Here is a 17,700-nt window from a genome sequence, read left to right as displayed (position 1 = left end):
AATCTAAAACGATCTCCAGGGCACCTGGGTGGCTCAGTGGTTGAGCATCTGCCTTCAGCTCAGGTGATGATCCCCGGTGTCCTGGGATCGAGTCCCACATCAGACTCCCTGAAGGGAGCTTGCTTTTCCCTCTGCCTCTCTCTGTGTGTCTCTCATTAATAAGTAAAATCTTTAAAACAACAACAACAACAACAATTTCTAATGACATTTTTTTTCCTTTATCTAAATGCAAGCTCTAACTTGGTGGCTTCTCTCATCATGCAGACAATGAACAAGATGATGGTCGTGGGGTGGGGGTGGGGGATGTCATCAGTGCCTTGATCTGAAATACAAGTATAGCTCACTTGGAAAGTAATTCAGTTCAGGGGTTCTTTTATTGATTGTATGTTTCATTTTTTATGTTTCCTTTTTATATTCTTAAGGAGCCTTGGCCTAGATATTTGCACAAAGAAAACAAAGCTGGTTGATGGAAATGAATATGGGAAAAGGAGTTCTGAAATACCTTTCTGAAGTCATATAAAACCACATTAATATAGCTTCTAAGTAACCATAGAATTCATCTTGATTTTTTAAAGAAGTTGGTGATGAATTGTCCCCCATAATGAACAGGATAAAAATAATCTCTCTTAGAAATTTTTGACTCCATCAAAATTAATACAATTTTGCCCTAATTTTTTTTATACCTTCATGAGGCCATTTCCTAATAATCTTTTCATTGACTTAAAAACTAGACCTATCAGTGGGAGCTGAAAAGAATCAAGAATTAACCCTGAAGTGTTTCTTCTGGGGCAAGAACCTACCTCCTACTTTTGCTGAGAGGAAGAGGTTAATAAAATAAACAGGGAGAAGTGAAAACAGCTGGGGAAGGAACATACTACCATGTCCTTCTGGAAAAAAAAAAAGTTGCTTTGTCAAAATAATGTCTTGAGAATGCAAATATCCTTATTCTGCAAACTTGATATCATGCTTATTCCATTTATGAGTCAAATGAGTTCTTGGTACGATCTGTGGCAGGGTTTTCTGAAACCCTCTTGCAACACGCAGCACCATCCATCAATGGACCTGCCTGTTAGGGACACTGGTCATCATGCAAGATGACCCGAAACACAACGTGGGAACTTCATTTCAAAAGTCAGCCTAGAACACTGCTAGCAGTGCAACTCATTTTTCCCCATTAGTGTAGGAAAATGAAATGAAAACCACAATGAGAACCATGGTGTGTCTATGTGCGGACTCAGAAAGGTAGGCTGGGGTAAACCAATGATCAGCCCCTTACAGTCTCTCTCCAGAGGAAGGACACAACTGACCTCCATGAAAATATACCAAGCTATGGAATCTGGGGTCCTGGGAACCCCTCTGAAGAAACCTCTCCTTATAATATTTATCCCTGTGTCCATTTTGATGCTGCCTTATGAAACAGGAACGGACATTCAGACTTCCTGTCTTCTGTATTAACATTAAAAATGTCAGAAATTGTTCACACATATTTTTAAGGGATGGCTTTGGAAGAAAGAAGCTTTGTGAAATGCAGGACTTAAACGGTGCTTTCAATTAAAAAAAAAGTAGTAGTTTTGTTTTGTTTTTTGTTTTTTTTTTTTTGCTTCCACTTAAAAATTCTATTGCTGATGTGCAGAGTAGTGAACAATTCAAGGGAAAGGTCAAATAGGTTAATTCCGGCTGTGTAAACAGTGACTAGTTCTACATTAGAATAACATGTATTGCAGTGATATGCCTCGAAAATCATTCCATATATGCCAAGAAGATTATGTGTTGATTGTGTGTCTGTGTGGTTAAGTCATCCGGGAAAGTGGTTTCATTGTGTTTACTGCCTCCTCCTTAGCCTGCTGCACAAGGGCTAATTTCCTACTTAGTCACATACTGCATCAAGTCCCTACAGGAAAAGAACTATTACACATGATAGATATCTATAAAATTTAATACATGTGAGTGCATCTTTATTTCTTGCTTTATAGATGTTTTTAATTTAAATAGAAGAAAAATCACTCACATGGCCCATACTATCAAAGCTCTGAAATACGTGGATTGTAAAATGTCTTCATTTTTATTTCTCTAGCCAATAATCACCTCGTTATCAGGCAATACTGTCCATATAGAGTTTAGAGAGGTCACCTGAACTTGTATATGCATGTGTGTGCATATAAACAAAATGCCCTGAGGTGCGTATGACATGTTGTTCAGACATAATCATACCAACATCCCGGGGATTACAGCAGTGTGATTAAATAAATATATTTGTTAAATTGAACAACCTTCAAGAAATAGACTTAGGCTGCATATAGAATAGAAATGACTAATCCTGGTGAGTCCAGACGCTTGGCCAGCAGAGGGGTCAGCTTCGTGGGCCTGCAGCCAGTCCTGGCAAGAAGTTCCAGGTACAACACCCACGTCACACCTTGACACACACAGTTTCTACATTGTATTGGGAGGTGGGATTTGTGGAAAAATAAATGTCTTAGAAAAAACAAGGTACAGGATAAAACGTGTAGGGGGAAAAGCGAGTGCCTTCAGTATGCTAATGTGTGTGGTGAATCTCCAGCTGAGAATTACAGAAACCTTTTCTCAATGGGTCATTTCATGAGAATCGTCTTCAAGGGAAAACACTAGTTCAGAAGAACTAATAAATTACAAATACACATTTGAAATGGCAAATAGAACTACATTTCAATTTAAATAGTCCTCTCTTGCCTGAAATAAGCTAATTTCTGTTGCCTCAAAATGCATACTTAAATTACACAATCCAGGTGTAATATTACACTAATTTATAGTTTCATGATGCCTGAAAAACCATCTGCATAGTGTAGTTCATATTCTAGGCTAAGGACAGTGACACAATTCCTTGAAGGAATTAGGAAGCTGGGGGCTTCCCAATTACAGCCTAGAAGAGCTAAGGCATGTACATATTAATGGTTTTCTTCAATGGCAAAATCAAAATAAATAATGAACCAAACTCTCCTGAATTCCACGTTTGGAATAATAGCATGTAGTCCACCATATAGAGAGATGATAGATTCTTTCAGAGATGGAGATATAGAGACATAGGTACATAAAGATAGATTCCAACCTAATCTGAGATACTTTTTGCCAACCTTGTGAAGACTATTTTCTCACGGTAATTACACAATACATGTCTATCTGGCTATTTTTCATTTATCTTTTCCACACTAAGGCATGTAAAGATCAGTAATGCCAAACCTATTTCGAACTAGTACTTTTAATCCCTAGACAGACTACCAGCAAATAAATAAGATTCCCCAAAATGGTAAGTTAAACAGCGTTCGAAACATAATTTTTAATATGGAGGGAGGAAGACTTTTGGGAAGTTACATGTTTTCCCTATATTTTCTAAATTGTTGAATATGACAAGATGGATAACGTGTCCAGTGCCTAGCCATGTGCCTATCCACGATAGAAACGCCAGTAGAGGCTCTCTCCCTGTATTCTATCTTTATGACAATAGTCCTGCATCATCAAGGAAGGGATTTCTGTTATGGTAGAAAGTTGTATCTCTGTGTCACATGCATCTGGCATAGTGACAGGACATAGAGAACGCAAACATGTTTGTTGAATGACTGAATGACTGTTCCTGAACAAGACTCCATGCTGTCACTGTTGCCCTTGCTGAAACTCCCTACAAGATCTGCTGTTCCTCTTCCCATTCTTCTTTCCTCACCCCAAAGGGATGAGGAAAGATCTGAAATCCTTGAAAGCTCACAGAATATCAGAGTGGTCTTTTCCACTCTTTTTGATGTCAGCATGAACCATACGTTTCCAGTAGTGATGAGAAATTATAACACTCTGTCCTTTGGTTAGATACCCTGCCCTTTACTCTCCACTGGATCTCGGGTGGATGGTGGGCCACAAGGAAGCTATATTTTGAGATTTTGTATCTTTATGTGGCAAAAAACATGCTTCTGGCTTCACTTCTGGTTAATTCTTAATCAGACTAATACAACAAACTGTCTATTAATTACAGAGCTGCTTTATTGCTTCGAAAGATAGGTAGAATAAGTTCATTTGCCACAGCAAAGTGCCATGAATTCATAATCTGATTAAACCGGAATATGAAGAAATCATAAATTTAATCTACTCTGTCACTTTCTTCTAATTAAACTTTGAAAGTAAGGCTACAATTTTGCAAATCAATTAGATTGTTTATGAAGATCTCTATACCTACCATTCATAAATTAAAAGTGCTTTCTCATATAAACTAAGTAATTTAGACTAGTTTCTATTTTCAAACACACTAACCACCTTTCTTTGGAGGTGTGTCCTTTGGGTAGGTCACCTGGCAAATGTGATTTTACCACTGTATACACAACTGAAAATCTACCCCTGAATCTGGCATTTTTATGGGAGGAATGTGTTTTTCTATTAGTTTCTGAGTAAGTTCTATTTCCTAGTTGCTTTTAGACCACCGATTATGAAAGATGTTTTCTATCAGCAAAATGAGCGTGTGTGTGTGTGTGTGAATAGAGACCTTTTGGGTCTTCTCAATAGAATCTTCCACAAGAGATACAACTCTATAAATCTTAAGATACTTCTTATTAACCACGTTGTTGATTATCTGAGATAGTTTCAATCCCATTTACTTTGTATAAAGCAGACAATACTGCATAGTGTATAAATGCCCCCATTCTGGGACGATAAGTGCTATAAAAATGAGACACTGACAAAGCAATTGTTATTTAAAATAGTAAAGTATAAACACAAGACATAAAACTCAGTGGAAGCAACAATATAGGAGTTGTTGAACCAAATCAGATTAATAGTCCATCTAATTTGATTCTTGTTTTCAGCACTGACCAATACTTGATGCACTGGAAATTAAACAAAATTTACGCACCTACTCAATTGTGCATTGTTACTTCCGAAAGGAAAATTCTTCCTGGGCCTTGCAGGTGATTAACTTACACCCTGAAGCATGAGATTTTATTATCTTTAAATCACGATCTGGGCTTACAGAGCTGCAAATTTTATGTTAACAGTCATAAAATAATCCATCCCATTTTCAAATTCAGACCCAGTATTTGTCTCAATAGCTCACCGTGGCATGAGTTCTGTAAGTTATTTCAAACAAAGGAAATCATTTCTCTTGAATTTAGTATCCTTCAGTTGAACTTAATGTTGTGATTCTTTGGTATTGGCCATGGCAACAGGGAACTTTCCCAATCTGACTCAATCTTATCCTCCACTGTACATTTTCTAAAAAAGCTTCTATTGTCCCCTGTAACTTTTGGCACCACAGCTTAAGGTACAAATAGTCTCTTATCTGATGTGTGACCTTAGAGTCACGTCTCTGATTACTCTTGACTAACTAGAACATATTCATTCAATTGTTGTCTCCTTCCAGGTTGGCACTTCTTTTTTTTTCTTTTTTAAAAATTTATTGATTTATTTTCAGAGAGAGAGAGAGAGGAAGGCCAGAGAAAGAATCTCAAGCAGACTCCCCACTGAGCACGGAGCCCAACCTGCTTGATCTCACGACCCAAGATCATGACCTGAACCAAAATCAAGACTCGGACGCTTAACCGACTGAGCCTCCCAGGCGCCTCCGAGGTTGGCATTTCTAAGAAGCTGTATGCATATTTCAATAATGCTGCTTTTACTCGGGATATTTGGGAATTTCCCTACTGGAATTCTCTTTAGAGCCTGTGAGACCCTGTTTAACATATCCTCAGACAACTCTTTGTCTTTTGATGGTGAATTTGATTTTGGAAACAGCTAATCGTCCCTTGAAGCCAGGTTTGTGGGTTAGATGTGGGTGATGTTTGGGAAAAAGAATGAGGTGTGAAAACAATGTAACAAGATTGATTTTCTAATGTGGCTCATAAACTTTTCCTGACTGCAGTTCTAAAAGAGGAGTTTCAAAAATCTTTTGAATTCTGGGAGCAATAATAAAATAAGTTTGTAGCCTCCCAAAGTGACTACTTTGAATGCAACACTCATTTTGGGAATATAAATTCTCGTCTTTGTGGTAAAGTGAAACTAGTTCCAATTGCTTTAAAGTTATACATTCTTTTTCAGCATAATAATTTAGACCCAAGTCTAGGAATTCTTGACTCTATGGAAAACTATATATCCTTCAGCTTTGTTTAATAGCCCAACCCCAATTATCCTAAATGATATGTTCAAGCCAGGGGGCTCTAGCCTTCATAATAGTACATACTCTTCATCCTTGGACTATTCTTACTCTCTAACAGCTCATAGAGACCATTTATTTCAATGAGGAAAGCTGTTTAGATGAGGTTTTTCAAATATCCTGATCATTTCTTATCTTTATAAAAGGATGTATCTATGAAGCAAGTTTTTCTTATTTTAATGTCACTTTTAAAATTCCTTTATATCAAAGCGCTCAGTGGTTGAGCATCTGTCTTTGGATCAGGTTGTGATCCCAGGGTCCTAGGATTGAGTCCCACATCAGGTTCCCTGCAGGGAGCCTGCTTCTCCCTCTGCCTATGTCTCTGACTTTCTCTCTGTGTCTCTCATGAATAAACAAAATCTTTTTAAAAAATTCTTTTATATCAAAGCAGACTTGAAGACAAGTTGAAAATATGAGCCAGCTAAATTTTCTATCACACACAAACTGTTTACACGTACCAACAACATAAAAAATAAAGTTGACAATAATACTAGTGGTAATAATAATAATGATAATAAATAGCTGGTATTTATTAAACACTTCCTGTGTTCAAGATCCTGACTCATGGAATTTGGACAGTGTTTCTGATTTTATCCTCATCGAAACTCTGTGATGTACGTCCTATTGTCTTCTCTGTTTAACAAATGAGTAAGTTAGAGACCTCAGGCAGCTGAATAATTTATATGAAGAAATGGAAGTTAGGAAGAGGGAAACCTGAATTTGAACCCAGATCCACCTGGCCCCAGGGCTTGTGGACTTCATTCCACTCTGAGAACTCTCGGTGTGATGTTGGTGGCATGTTAGGTAAGATTGGTCATGTCCTCGTGGATGGGCCATAGACAGTTGTTGGTGGCACTTTAAAGGCCTTTTAATAGACTTTCCTTGATGCCCTATGCCTTAGAGATCTTTGCCAATCTTTATTTATAAACCTTTGCTTCCTGCTTTTAAATTTCTCTATGGAAAGAAGTTGCATACCCAGTGAATCCAAGAGTTTAATAATGTCCTGTTCAGATCAAATTCCTCCAGTTTGAGATGGTGTCTTTTTCATGCTTTAGAGTCAGTGAAAATGGAGCACAGGTAACCACAGTCCTAGGGCCAAAGCCTGTCATGGGCTTGAACGTGCCTGAGTCTGTTTTTCAGGCTTAGGAATGTCAAATTCTCTCTTCTCAGCTACTACCTTCTGCCCTTTGTTTCTGTCACTTTTGTGGCTTTTTCTTCTGAAATTTCTTCAATTTCTCCCTTTAAATTATAGAGCCAAAGATGGCATAAATTATTCCAGGGTATGACCAGTGTCGTATTTGCCTACTCTGTGTTCCTATTCATGAATTCTTAGATTCCAATGTGCCCACAGAGCATAGTCTCAGAGCAGTCTCCTCTGCTGCCAGGGTCTGTCACTGGCTCCATGGGACCAGGTGATGCAACTGCACGGTTGGAAAAGCAGTGTGTCCCAAACACTCTGCAGGCCCCAGATTCCTCTGAGTGTCTCTGGCCAGCCCTTGGTAATGGGGAATAGGGAGTCACAGTGGGGGTGTGTGTGTGCGAGATTTGGAAAGCTCTACACCTTCTACTCCTACTTTATTCCCCACCATTAAGTCAGGGCAGCTTTAGTCTTAGCTGTCTAATACATAACAGTTGGCATACAATTTATTGGGGGATAACTACAATTTTATTGTAGTTCTAGAGATATAAATATTTGACAGTCACTCAGGATAGAAAAAAGCCTATAAGCTTTCGAGCAAGATGGCAAAGAGTTTGAGTCCTGTCTGCCACTGCCGGCCTCTCCGTTCTGTGGGCGAATACTTGATCTCTCTGCCTGGAGACCATCTAGAGAATGGGCTAAGTCTTATTTTGTAGGGTTGTTATGATAATGATGAGCAGGGATACATGGAAAATGCCATGCACAGTGTGTGACACACAAGCTACTCTGTAGCAAAAATACTATTTGTATTTGTTATTATTATTGGAAACAATTCAGTATCTTGCCGAGAATGTGTCAGTGTTGTCATTTTGAAGTATGAAGGTTAGGATATTTATTTGCTATCACTGAGTGTTTTTATTTTTGGTAGATGTCAGTTTTATTCAGACCTGGAGTCACGTTAATTAATATGCTGGATTCCATGGTACATAGTACATCTAAGCGGGAATGTCACTAATTGAGAGGCGCATCGCTAATCCTATGACTCAGTTTCATAGGTGGAGCTAATGTTCACTGGCTGTTTCTATTTTTGATTATGTTCCCCAAGAAGCAGCTAATTTTAGCAGATAGTCTTTTCAAGCTTTTCAAGGACTGTGACACATTTTACTTTGATCTGTACTCCTCTTTGTGCTCTCAGCACCTACGCTTGTGCCTGACACGGAGCAGGTGTTGTGCAGCCCCGGGTGGGATGCCGAGCATGGCCTGGAGTGGAAGCAGCAAGAAGTTGCAGACTTGACACGGCTGGAAATTAGCAAGGGGAGGATTTATTGGTCTAGGGGAGCAGAGCCCTATTTGGCAAAGTGACTGCATTGCATAGAGACTACCAAAATATGTAGCTCTGGAGGTGTAAATAATATTTGCCCACAGGAACTTAGGAAAATAGACATGGTACTTTGGTTAATACAGTATTTAATAGACATCAATGACCTTAGAAGTGAGAATGTCAATGCTCTGCCATAACTTGTGCAGCAGGAGGTGTTTTAAGGAAGCAGGTCAAGTACACTGCTTGGCCCCCACGAGCAGCAAGGCCCAGCACAGGGGTTGAGGATGGTGTAGGTCAACTCCGGGCTCGGGTACTTGTTACCTGTGTGTTATTTTTCCTCTTTAGTGAAATGTTTATAATCAAGCCTGCTTTGCAGGATAAGGTGTGGGGATTGAGGGAACCTATGCACATAAAGTGATCTTTTAAAAATATAAATCGGGAGCACCTGGGTGGCTCAGTAGGTTGAACATCTGACTCTTGGTTTTGGTTCAGGTCATGGTCTCAGGGTCGTGAGATGGAGCCTCTCACTGGGCTCCGTGCTCAGTGTGGGGTCTTGCTTGAACCTCTCCCTCCCCCTCTGCTCCACTTTCTCTCTCTCAAGTAAATAAAGTAAAATCTAATAAAATAAAAATATAAATATAAATCTGATTACCCATCCTCTACTGAAACCCACCCAATGGCTTCCTCTGTATAAGAGGAATCCAGCTACTTTCAATGTCCTGCAAGGTCTTTCTGGTGATTTGGCTCTCGAGCATCTTCCCAGCTTCACCTCAAACCATGCTCCCTTTCTTTACTCAGCTCCAGCCACAGTGACTTCTGACTTCAGGGAGACATTTCTGTCTCTGGAGGCTTTGCACTTGCTATACTATGGTGTGATCAGCTCTCCTCTAGGCTCCCTCTGTGTCTTGCAAGCTCCTTGCCTTCCTTTGGCTCTCAGCTCTGAGGTCACCTCCTCAAAGAGCACTTTGCAGACCACCCTATTAGAACCTTTTCTTTCTTTCTCTCTTTCTTTCTTTCTTTCTTTCTTTCTTTCTTTCTTTCTTTCTTTCTTTCTTTCTTTCTTCTTCTTTCTTTCTTTTTTCTTTCTTTCTTTCTTCTTTCTTCTTTCTTTCTTTTTCTTTTTTTTTCCTTCTAAATGCTTACATTCTCAAAGATCTTGGTCATATATTAGTTTATGTGTTCATTCTTGGTCTTCCCGACAAAACGGAAGCTTCTTAAATTTCAAGGGCATATCTGCCTATTCTCCATGGGACATATATGTGCCTGTTCTCCACTGTGTCCTCTGAGCCTGGCATAGTGTTCAGCACAGACCACATGCTTGGGGAAATTTGTCAAATGAATACATGAATGAGTGGATGGAGAAAAAAAGCAGAGCATGGCTGGTACACTGTGGTTACCTGGAATTGTAGCTGTTATTATCATGTAGCCTTTTATGATTGTACCTTTACATCTTTTCGAATAGGGAAATAATTTATAATACACAAAAAAACTATAACATCGAAAAAGTGTATCTGTGAATATAAATGCCTATTATTTTCCTTGTCACTATTTAAAATGGAAAAGAAATGGATTTTTTACATAAGTGTCTGTGTACAATGGAAAGGTAGGTTGGTAAATTTTCTGTATGTGCCTGCAAGGTTATATTGTGAATATCCGCTCGCGTACAACATCAGAGGGCCATTTTTCTAACCTGGAGAGGGTATTTGCAATTTTCCTTCAATTTGTATACACATAATAGATAGTTGTACATAAATAGACATTCAACAGTTCCAGCAAAATTCCTACTGCCAAAGAGAAAAAAAAAAGTCAGAGTAAGCTGTAAAAAAAGTGCTTGGTTTTTTAAATGTAGAAATGGCAATTCACAGCATTTATATAAATTGCCGTATACTGAGGGTTGCAACTCTGAGAATGAACAGTAAGAAAAGTTGCAGCGAAGAGCAAATCTGAGGACACTTGTTTTGAAAGTAAAGGCTTAGTCAGTATTATAACATTCTGGCAATCTGCATAACATGAACCAGAGTGCTTTGTATTGGGATTGAGACTTTATGTATTGATTTTCTCATATATAAAATGTTCTGACTACGCTTCTATTTAAAATGTTCAAAAAAATGCTCAAAAAAGAAACTTATCTTAGATGAAATAAGGAGAACTCATTTTTTTTTTTTAAATCCCTCTTACATTTGGGGCATATTAATCTGAATAATATCAACATGGCTATTTAACCCAAAGGCTGAATAGATGTAGTAATTTCTAACTCTTTTTTTTGTTATTGGATCTAATATCTTTTACTTCATTTTTTTGCTAAAATTTCATATGCATTCTGTGAATTCTTAAATATACAGAAATGAGAGATAGTATCAGCTGAAAATAAAAATATTTTCAAAAGGAGTTAGATAAACTAGAAAGCATGAGATCCATAGTGAGATAGTATAGGAGATCTGGAAATTTTAAGGTTAAATAATAAATAGTAAGTTTCCCCACCATGTCATACCTTAAAAATGGAACATAAAGTTGCATTAGACCAATAGTGAAAAGAAATTTCTCATACATTTGTATTTTGTGTTCTCTTTTGTTTTCTGCATCAATATATTCAGTGTGTATTTTCCCTGATAGAAAACTCATTTATAGAATTACTTGAGAGTTGTTGGAAGAGGAATGGATATTTCTGGATGAAAAAGGAAACAGTTTTTGTGGGTGAATGGAATGAAGTCCAGAGCCACAAGCTACTCTGAGCCAAGTAATAGTCAAATTTGGACTTGATTGGATATCCTGTCAAGTGCTTACAGAATCAGCTCTGTCTCTCTGAGGTTACCTCCCTAAGCAATCTGTAAAGGGAACTCTATCTTTCATAATCTGAGACCAAAGAGAGACAACCCTTGAGTATTTATCACAGAAAGGACTAGTGTTTAAGATATATATTCTAAAGCATAAAATATTTTTAAGTGGTGTTTTCATTTCAAATGAAATGCTGTGATTTTTTTGGGAGTGGGTGGGGGCAGGCTTACAACCTAATGCTGCTGTCATGAGGCAGTTGGCTTCTTCTCAACTAAAGGCTGATGGGATGGGGTGTGGGGCAGGGGGCAAGGGGAAATTTAAGGGGAGGATATGGAGAAATAGAAGGTTGGCTCAGCATTAAGAATGTACTGTGACTAACCCACAAAACCAATAATCCACAGGTGGATGATATTTCACAGAAGGCCCAGAGGATGTCATTTGGACTTAAGGTATGAACAAATATTTCCAAAATGTATACCTTAGTTTAGGATTTACTTTCTTTTTCAACAAAGAAGATAGTGCAGAGATGCTAAAGTGATCTTTTATGCTTTTAAATGACCATTGTAGGCTTCAATAAGATGGCCACACTCCATCCCAGTATTGCACAATTGCACGTTACCTTGGATACAAGGCTGGCTCTGTATGCTGCTAGTTGCTTCAGGTACTCCTTCTTTGCAGCCTCGGTTTTCTTTTTATAGACCTATAACAACAACAAAGAGTCTTAAATTAGAAAGTGCATCTGCTTTTGTTTCCAGAGAAGTACACTGTGGAATGATAATTGTGCGCGCACACGTGCATGCGCGCACATGCAATTATATCGTATAATAATATATATCTCCCCAAAGATTATGTTTTCTTACTGAAACAGATTTCTAAGAGGTATGGCAATAGACTAGATAAGAAGAAGATTAACAATAGTAAAATTTTCCATTTACATTAAGCATATGAAAGGATTTATCTGGGTTACTTTGAGAGTGGAGGTAGTTGGCTTAGAAAGATACTATTGATGAAGGTTCCCAGGGAAACCACAAGCGGATAAAGAAGTCATTCATATTTGTATAATGGGCAGATAATTCTACAGTGCATTAAAATCTTGGTATATATGTTCCATGCTAGGCATAAAAACAAGGACAGGATTCAAAGATGACCAATTATGTTCGAAAAGTAAATCAAAGGAACAGTGACAAAGTTTGCAGGTTCATCACTATTTTAACATTTTGAGCCTTGAAGTTCCATTTTCAAAAACTCAGGAATCAGCTATGACAGTCAAAGACACATTTGGGAGTGGAATGGGGACCCTGAGTGGCCGAGGACTGCACTCATGCCATGCCGTGTAGCCTGCTCTGGTCATGCCCTTTCCAACGAAGGCAGTGGATGACATGGATCTGTGGACACCTCATTGTGAAAAGGTACAAATGTTCTGAAATGAATTTCGTTTTACAGAAGCTTTTCATTTTTCAGAGGGAATCATCTTGAAAATAAAAGTAAAATCATCCTAAATTGAGCAAAAGTACTGAAAAATGACTTGCTGGTATGCTAAAGGTCACATCGCTAAGTTAAACAGAAAGGAGTCATTAGAGTCGAAAATGAAAGATTAGCAAAGTGAACACACATGGCTGTCGGCTACCATTAAGTTGATTCTTTCAAGGCTTTAGAGTCTGTTTTTGGCAATCTTTTGAAATCAGCCCTCAAGAATAAAATATTTTTCACCATTTACTGTGTAAATGGAAATGTATTTTCATCAATACAACTATTTTAAATTTCCCACATCTTGAATTTGACAGCAGGGAATGAGGCTTGGCTAATATTTTGTAATGCTGAGCTCAAAAATAGACACAGATCAGTATTGAAAAGTGGCTTTAGAATTAGCGTAGTTAAAAATAAATTATGTCTAAAGACCAAATATCTGCCCAAGTCGGCAGCAGAGGTCAATTTACGGTTTCTAATGCCAAAGGTGGTTTGCTGAGCCTGGTCCACTACTGGGAAATTCAAGATGTGAGAGATTATTGACTCATGAATATATTAATTAGCAGAACATTTTACTTAAGGTAAGAAAATGACTAACCTTGTCAATAAAATTATATAAGACACTATGAAATGAATGTGTTAATTGGTTTCCCAATTTTGGGAGGTCTTCAGCCTAGATTCTATATTTTGATAAAATAAAAGGCAATCATAATAAGACAATTAAGAATTCATACAATATTATCAGAAACCATTGTGCCAGCTTTACTAAATATAAAAACAAAGAAACTTAAAAGAAGTTTGTTAGTAAAGAGCCAATAAATTCCTTGTTTCAAGTATTCTGAATTCGCTGAGCTAATTATTGATTATTGGAAGTCAAATTCAGATTTTTTTTTTTTTTTTTTTTGGAAATTGACACGTGGAAACAAATACAACAAATGCCTTTGAATAATAATGATCTGTGTATATATTGCATGCCTTGGTTCAGCCACAGTCAGAAACACAGGGCTCTCTTGCTTCTTATTGATTTATTTTTTTCTTGAGAGACAGATTTCTGTTTATAGTTTTCCTTTCAACCTCTTCTCCAAGACATAATTTATAATTAATGATCTTAAGCTGACAATGTTTACATATACTTTTAATACCTTAAAACTGTTTTTGAGAGGGTTTTCTCCCCACACAGAGAGATGCTATTTAGGACTTTGAAGCAAATATTTAGTAAATATATCTTCGATGGTAGTACGCATTTGTACACTGGAAACATTTCTAACATGTTTTTATTAAAAGGCTACTCCAGGTGACCCCCAGACAGCTAAAAAGGGTTCATTTAACTTCCAAAGGCAGAGATACAACAGAGTTTGGTCTCGAGTGTTGACCAAAGCAACGTTTTCTAAGTAGCAGTAGATAAGATGGTGGTGTCAGATGGCCTGATTCGAGCATCTGCCATCTTTCTGGCATTTGGTTTCCAACCGAAACAGCAAGTGTTACTCCAGTGCTATCCCTTTGCTGGGCTCCCAGGAGTTAACATCACACAAAGTGTTAACTTTCCTGAAATTTGTTGATTAACAACCACTGGAGAAAGGTGGCTAACTCAATATGTTTCGGGCTGGATATGTGCCCCCTGATTTCAGTCTGGGATCGATGTTGTTACAGGATACCTGACTAGCATTCAGAGTGCCCTGTTTTCTAGAAATGGCTCCCTATTGCCTATTGATGATCGGCTATGTGGGATCATCACAGAAGTGCCTACATACCACTTTAGAAAAGAGTAAACTCATCATGCCATATTACGTGGATTGATGGGTCCGCTCTTTCCTGCATAGCTGCAGATGTTCAGAGAGGAGATTCAAAGGGTGGTCATTTCAAGAGGTATATTTCTGTAATTGCGGTTAAAGGGGAGTAGCCCAGAGTGAAATTAAAATCTGAGGGGGTTTCTCTGATGGTAATTTAGACCTTCACCTTTGAGAACTACCTAATGGCTCCAATATTATATACTGTGTATGTCTTTCTCATGCTACCTTCTAAAATTGCACACGGATGCTTTCTGAATTCTATAGTTGACGGCCATGTCTGAGGAGAGGCTCAAATGTATGAGAGAATGATAAAGCCTGTGAGGATTCCACATCCAGGTGAAGTAGGAAACCCTTACTTTAGAACAGTTATTTAAAAATCATCAGGAAGGAGTTCCTCAAAAATATTTCCAAGCCTCTATTCACGGATGGAGAAAGTCTCCTACTTGCAGAAACCGAAGATGACGCTGACGGTGTTTGGCTACGAACAAGCTCTGCCATGATCAAACCTTCTAATCTAGAAGGATGGGTCTGATTTATGTCAAAGTTAAGTTTGGGAAAGAAACGGTCTCTCTCTCAGGGAAAGACAAATATTTTAAAGATATGTGGTTCGTACAGTAAATATTAGTACTCAGTCGAGCTACAAAATGGCTTCCAAATGGTCTACAGCTGTTTGAAATAAAGTGCAAAGTTGGCCAGATGAGGATTTAAAAATCATAATACATCATTTATCATTTTCTCCAGCTCATCCAAACACTTTTGAATTCATCCTGTCCTGACTTAGTTATAGGCTGTGGTTTGTTATTCTAAGAAAGCTACCATATCCTATCTAAGGACTGCATCTTAGTGGTTAAACTAAAACATATATAACGGCTAATCTAAAACATACGAAGATCGACATCAAATAGCAATTCTAGAGGATCCAAATCCTGTTCATCTAATCTGGTGATTCACTGAATCATTTTTGAAATGCACTAAATACCAGCGTGGACACACGTTTTTATAGGCTGTTAATCCCTAATTAAAATCAGCAGTTCAATATCAGTGAATATGATAAACTCAAATAGAAAAAGAAGTCTAACATAACCTGTCATTTTTTCTTTTTTTTTTACTTTCTGCTCCTTCCCCAAACAAACCATCCATCTAACTCATATAAAAAAGGAAAATCTTATAAATACCATTTAATTCCTTCTTCCTTCCTTCTTTTCTGCTCTGGCCCTCAGTTAATCTCTATAGTCATAGTTTATTTCAACCAAGCCTTTACAGTAATAATAAGAAAAAAATGTGTAATTCTTCCAATTCTGTATTCTATTCAAACACTATAAAAAAAAAAAAAAACCTAAAAGGCATTTTTTCCTTTTGGTAGACTTCAAATGTAGGGTTTTTTTTTTTTGTCCCCACTACAAGTTCATATTTATAGAAAATGCTTAGAAGTACAGTTATGTATAAGAAATAATAATTTAATCACAATTCCCCGCTGTATCCTTTAGAAATTAACGTTTACAGCTTCTTTCAATGCTGTTATTATTTAGGACAGCTAGAGCAAGTGCATCTGTATTTTATATAGAACTTAGTACTTAAATGTGGTTACATTTCCATCATGTGTAACTTGCTCAGCGTTTTCTTAAGCATTCCAGAACTGAAAGACATTTATAAAGTAGTATTCAGAGGATTGAAAATATACAATGTGACAAAAATCTTGCTATCAATTCTTTTGCTGACCATCTGATCCCTCCAAATGGTCTACACAATAATGGTGTGATCTCCTTATGGAATAGTAGGCAAGCTCTTTGAAAAAAATGGCTACAAAATATATGTGTCGATTTATTAAATGAGGGTGACTGGGGCAAGTATGATGTCGTTCAATCACACTGAACTATACGTTGAGTGCCTACTATGTGCCTGCTGTGATGTGAGGAACTGAAGTTACAGAATCAAAAAAAGGCATTAAAAACATGCCTCTAATTGTGTGCATTTTGTGTGTCAGGCTCTATCTCTAGTCTTTTAATTCTTTCAACAAGAAGGTTGCAATGGTATTATTACTCTCATTTTACAGATGAGAAAACAGAGTAGAATGGATAGTCATTTTATTCACTATCCTACAATAAATATAGCAAAACCATGTGGTGAACCAACGTGATCCAGTATCACAGATCCACCTTCATTTACTCGAAGGCTCCTCCTAGCTGCAGAAGAACTCCCCTTGAAGAGTCTCTCTGACACTCAACTGCACTGTCTGCAGATGACGCCCCCGTAAACAGAGCGAGCCATGCTTGGGACATAGTAGGGGCTCAGGAGATCTGCATGATCGAGTATAGAATCTCCAGTGCCAGATTTCTCCTTTTGTGAGTATAAGCATGAGTGAGCATGATAAAGTTCTGAATTGCGTCTTCTACACTAAAATGCACACCAATGGAAATAGAGGATTTGATATACAGACATCCAACCCACCCACTGGAGTATTTTCTTCAAATTCTCTCTCCATCAGTGTCATGGAAGCTTTCAAGCGAGATGTCTGCTTCCACCGTAGATGAGCATAGGCTATTTCTACGTGTGTACTACCTAGGTTTACGCCTACAGGCAATAATCCCATTATATGCCAACAATGATATGTATACATACACACCTGCATTTGGGAAGTAAAATACGCTAGCCATTTCACGTAATAAAATTATTAAAAGGAACTCCTCAGTTTCAACATTTTTATGAATCACACTTTTCTCCTATTCTACAGTTTATATCTGAACAATGGTTTCACATTTTTTTACTCCTGGTTGAAAGGAAAAAAAAAAAAAAGGAAACATGCATACTGTTTACAAGGAAATGGCTAAGATCAACACATGTGTGAGTGTTACAGTGCAACGGGATTTTAGTTGACCTTAAGTACTGTTGACGTAAAATCCAAATTTTATCAGAAGATAAGGGGGGGAAAAGCCCCGGCAGCATTTATGTAGTGGGTGTTTGAGCACCAATGAGGAGTAAATGATTTGATTCCATGGGCTCAGAGGATTTGTCAGCTGCCTCATAAGTATAATTCTGGCTCTTCATCTCC

At 37.8% G+C, this 17,700-nt stretch overlaps 1 protein-coding gene across 5 annotated transcripts in view; it reads right to left on the bottom strand.

Moving 5' to 3' along the window:
• The window catches only part of TOX (thymocyte selection associated high mobility group box), a 299,102-nt gene that overhangs the window by 10,726 nt on the left and 270,676 nt on the right, over positions 1 to 17,700 (bottom strand). For all 5 annotated transcript variants that reach the window (XM_072804538.1, XM_072804539.1, XM_072804540.1 and 2 more), the window contains one exon: positions 12,014 to 12,094. In XM_072804538.1, coding sequence (XP_072660639.1) covers positions 12,014 to 12,094 — 81 coding nt within the window. The remainder of the gene's footprint in view (positions 1 to 12,013; positions 12,095 to 17,700) is intronic.

The sequence above is a fragment of the Canis lupus genome, chromosome 28 (genome assembly GCF_048164855.1).
Source record: "Canis lupus baileyi chromosome 28, mCanLup2.hap1, whole genome shotgun sequence".
In the NCBI taxonomy this organism is placed as follows: Eukaryota; Metazoa; Chordata; class Mammalia; order Carnivora; family Canidae; genus Canis; species Canis lupus.
This window is presented reverse-complemented; position numbering and strand designations above follow the sequence as displayed.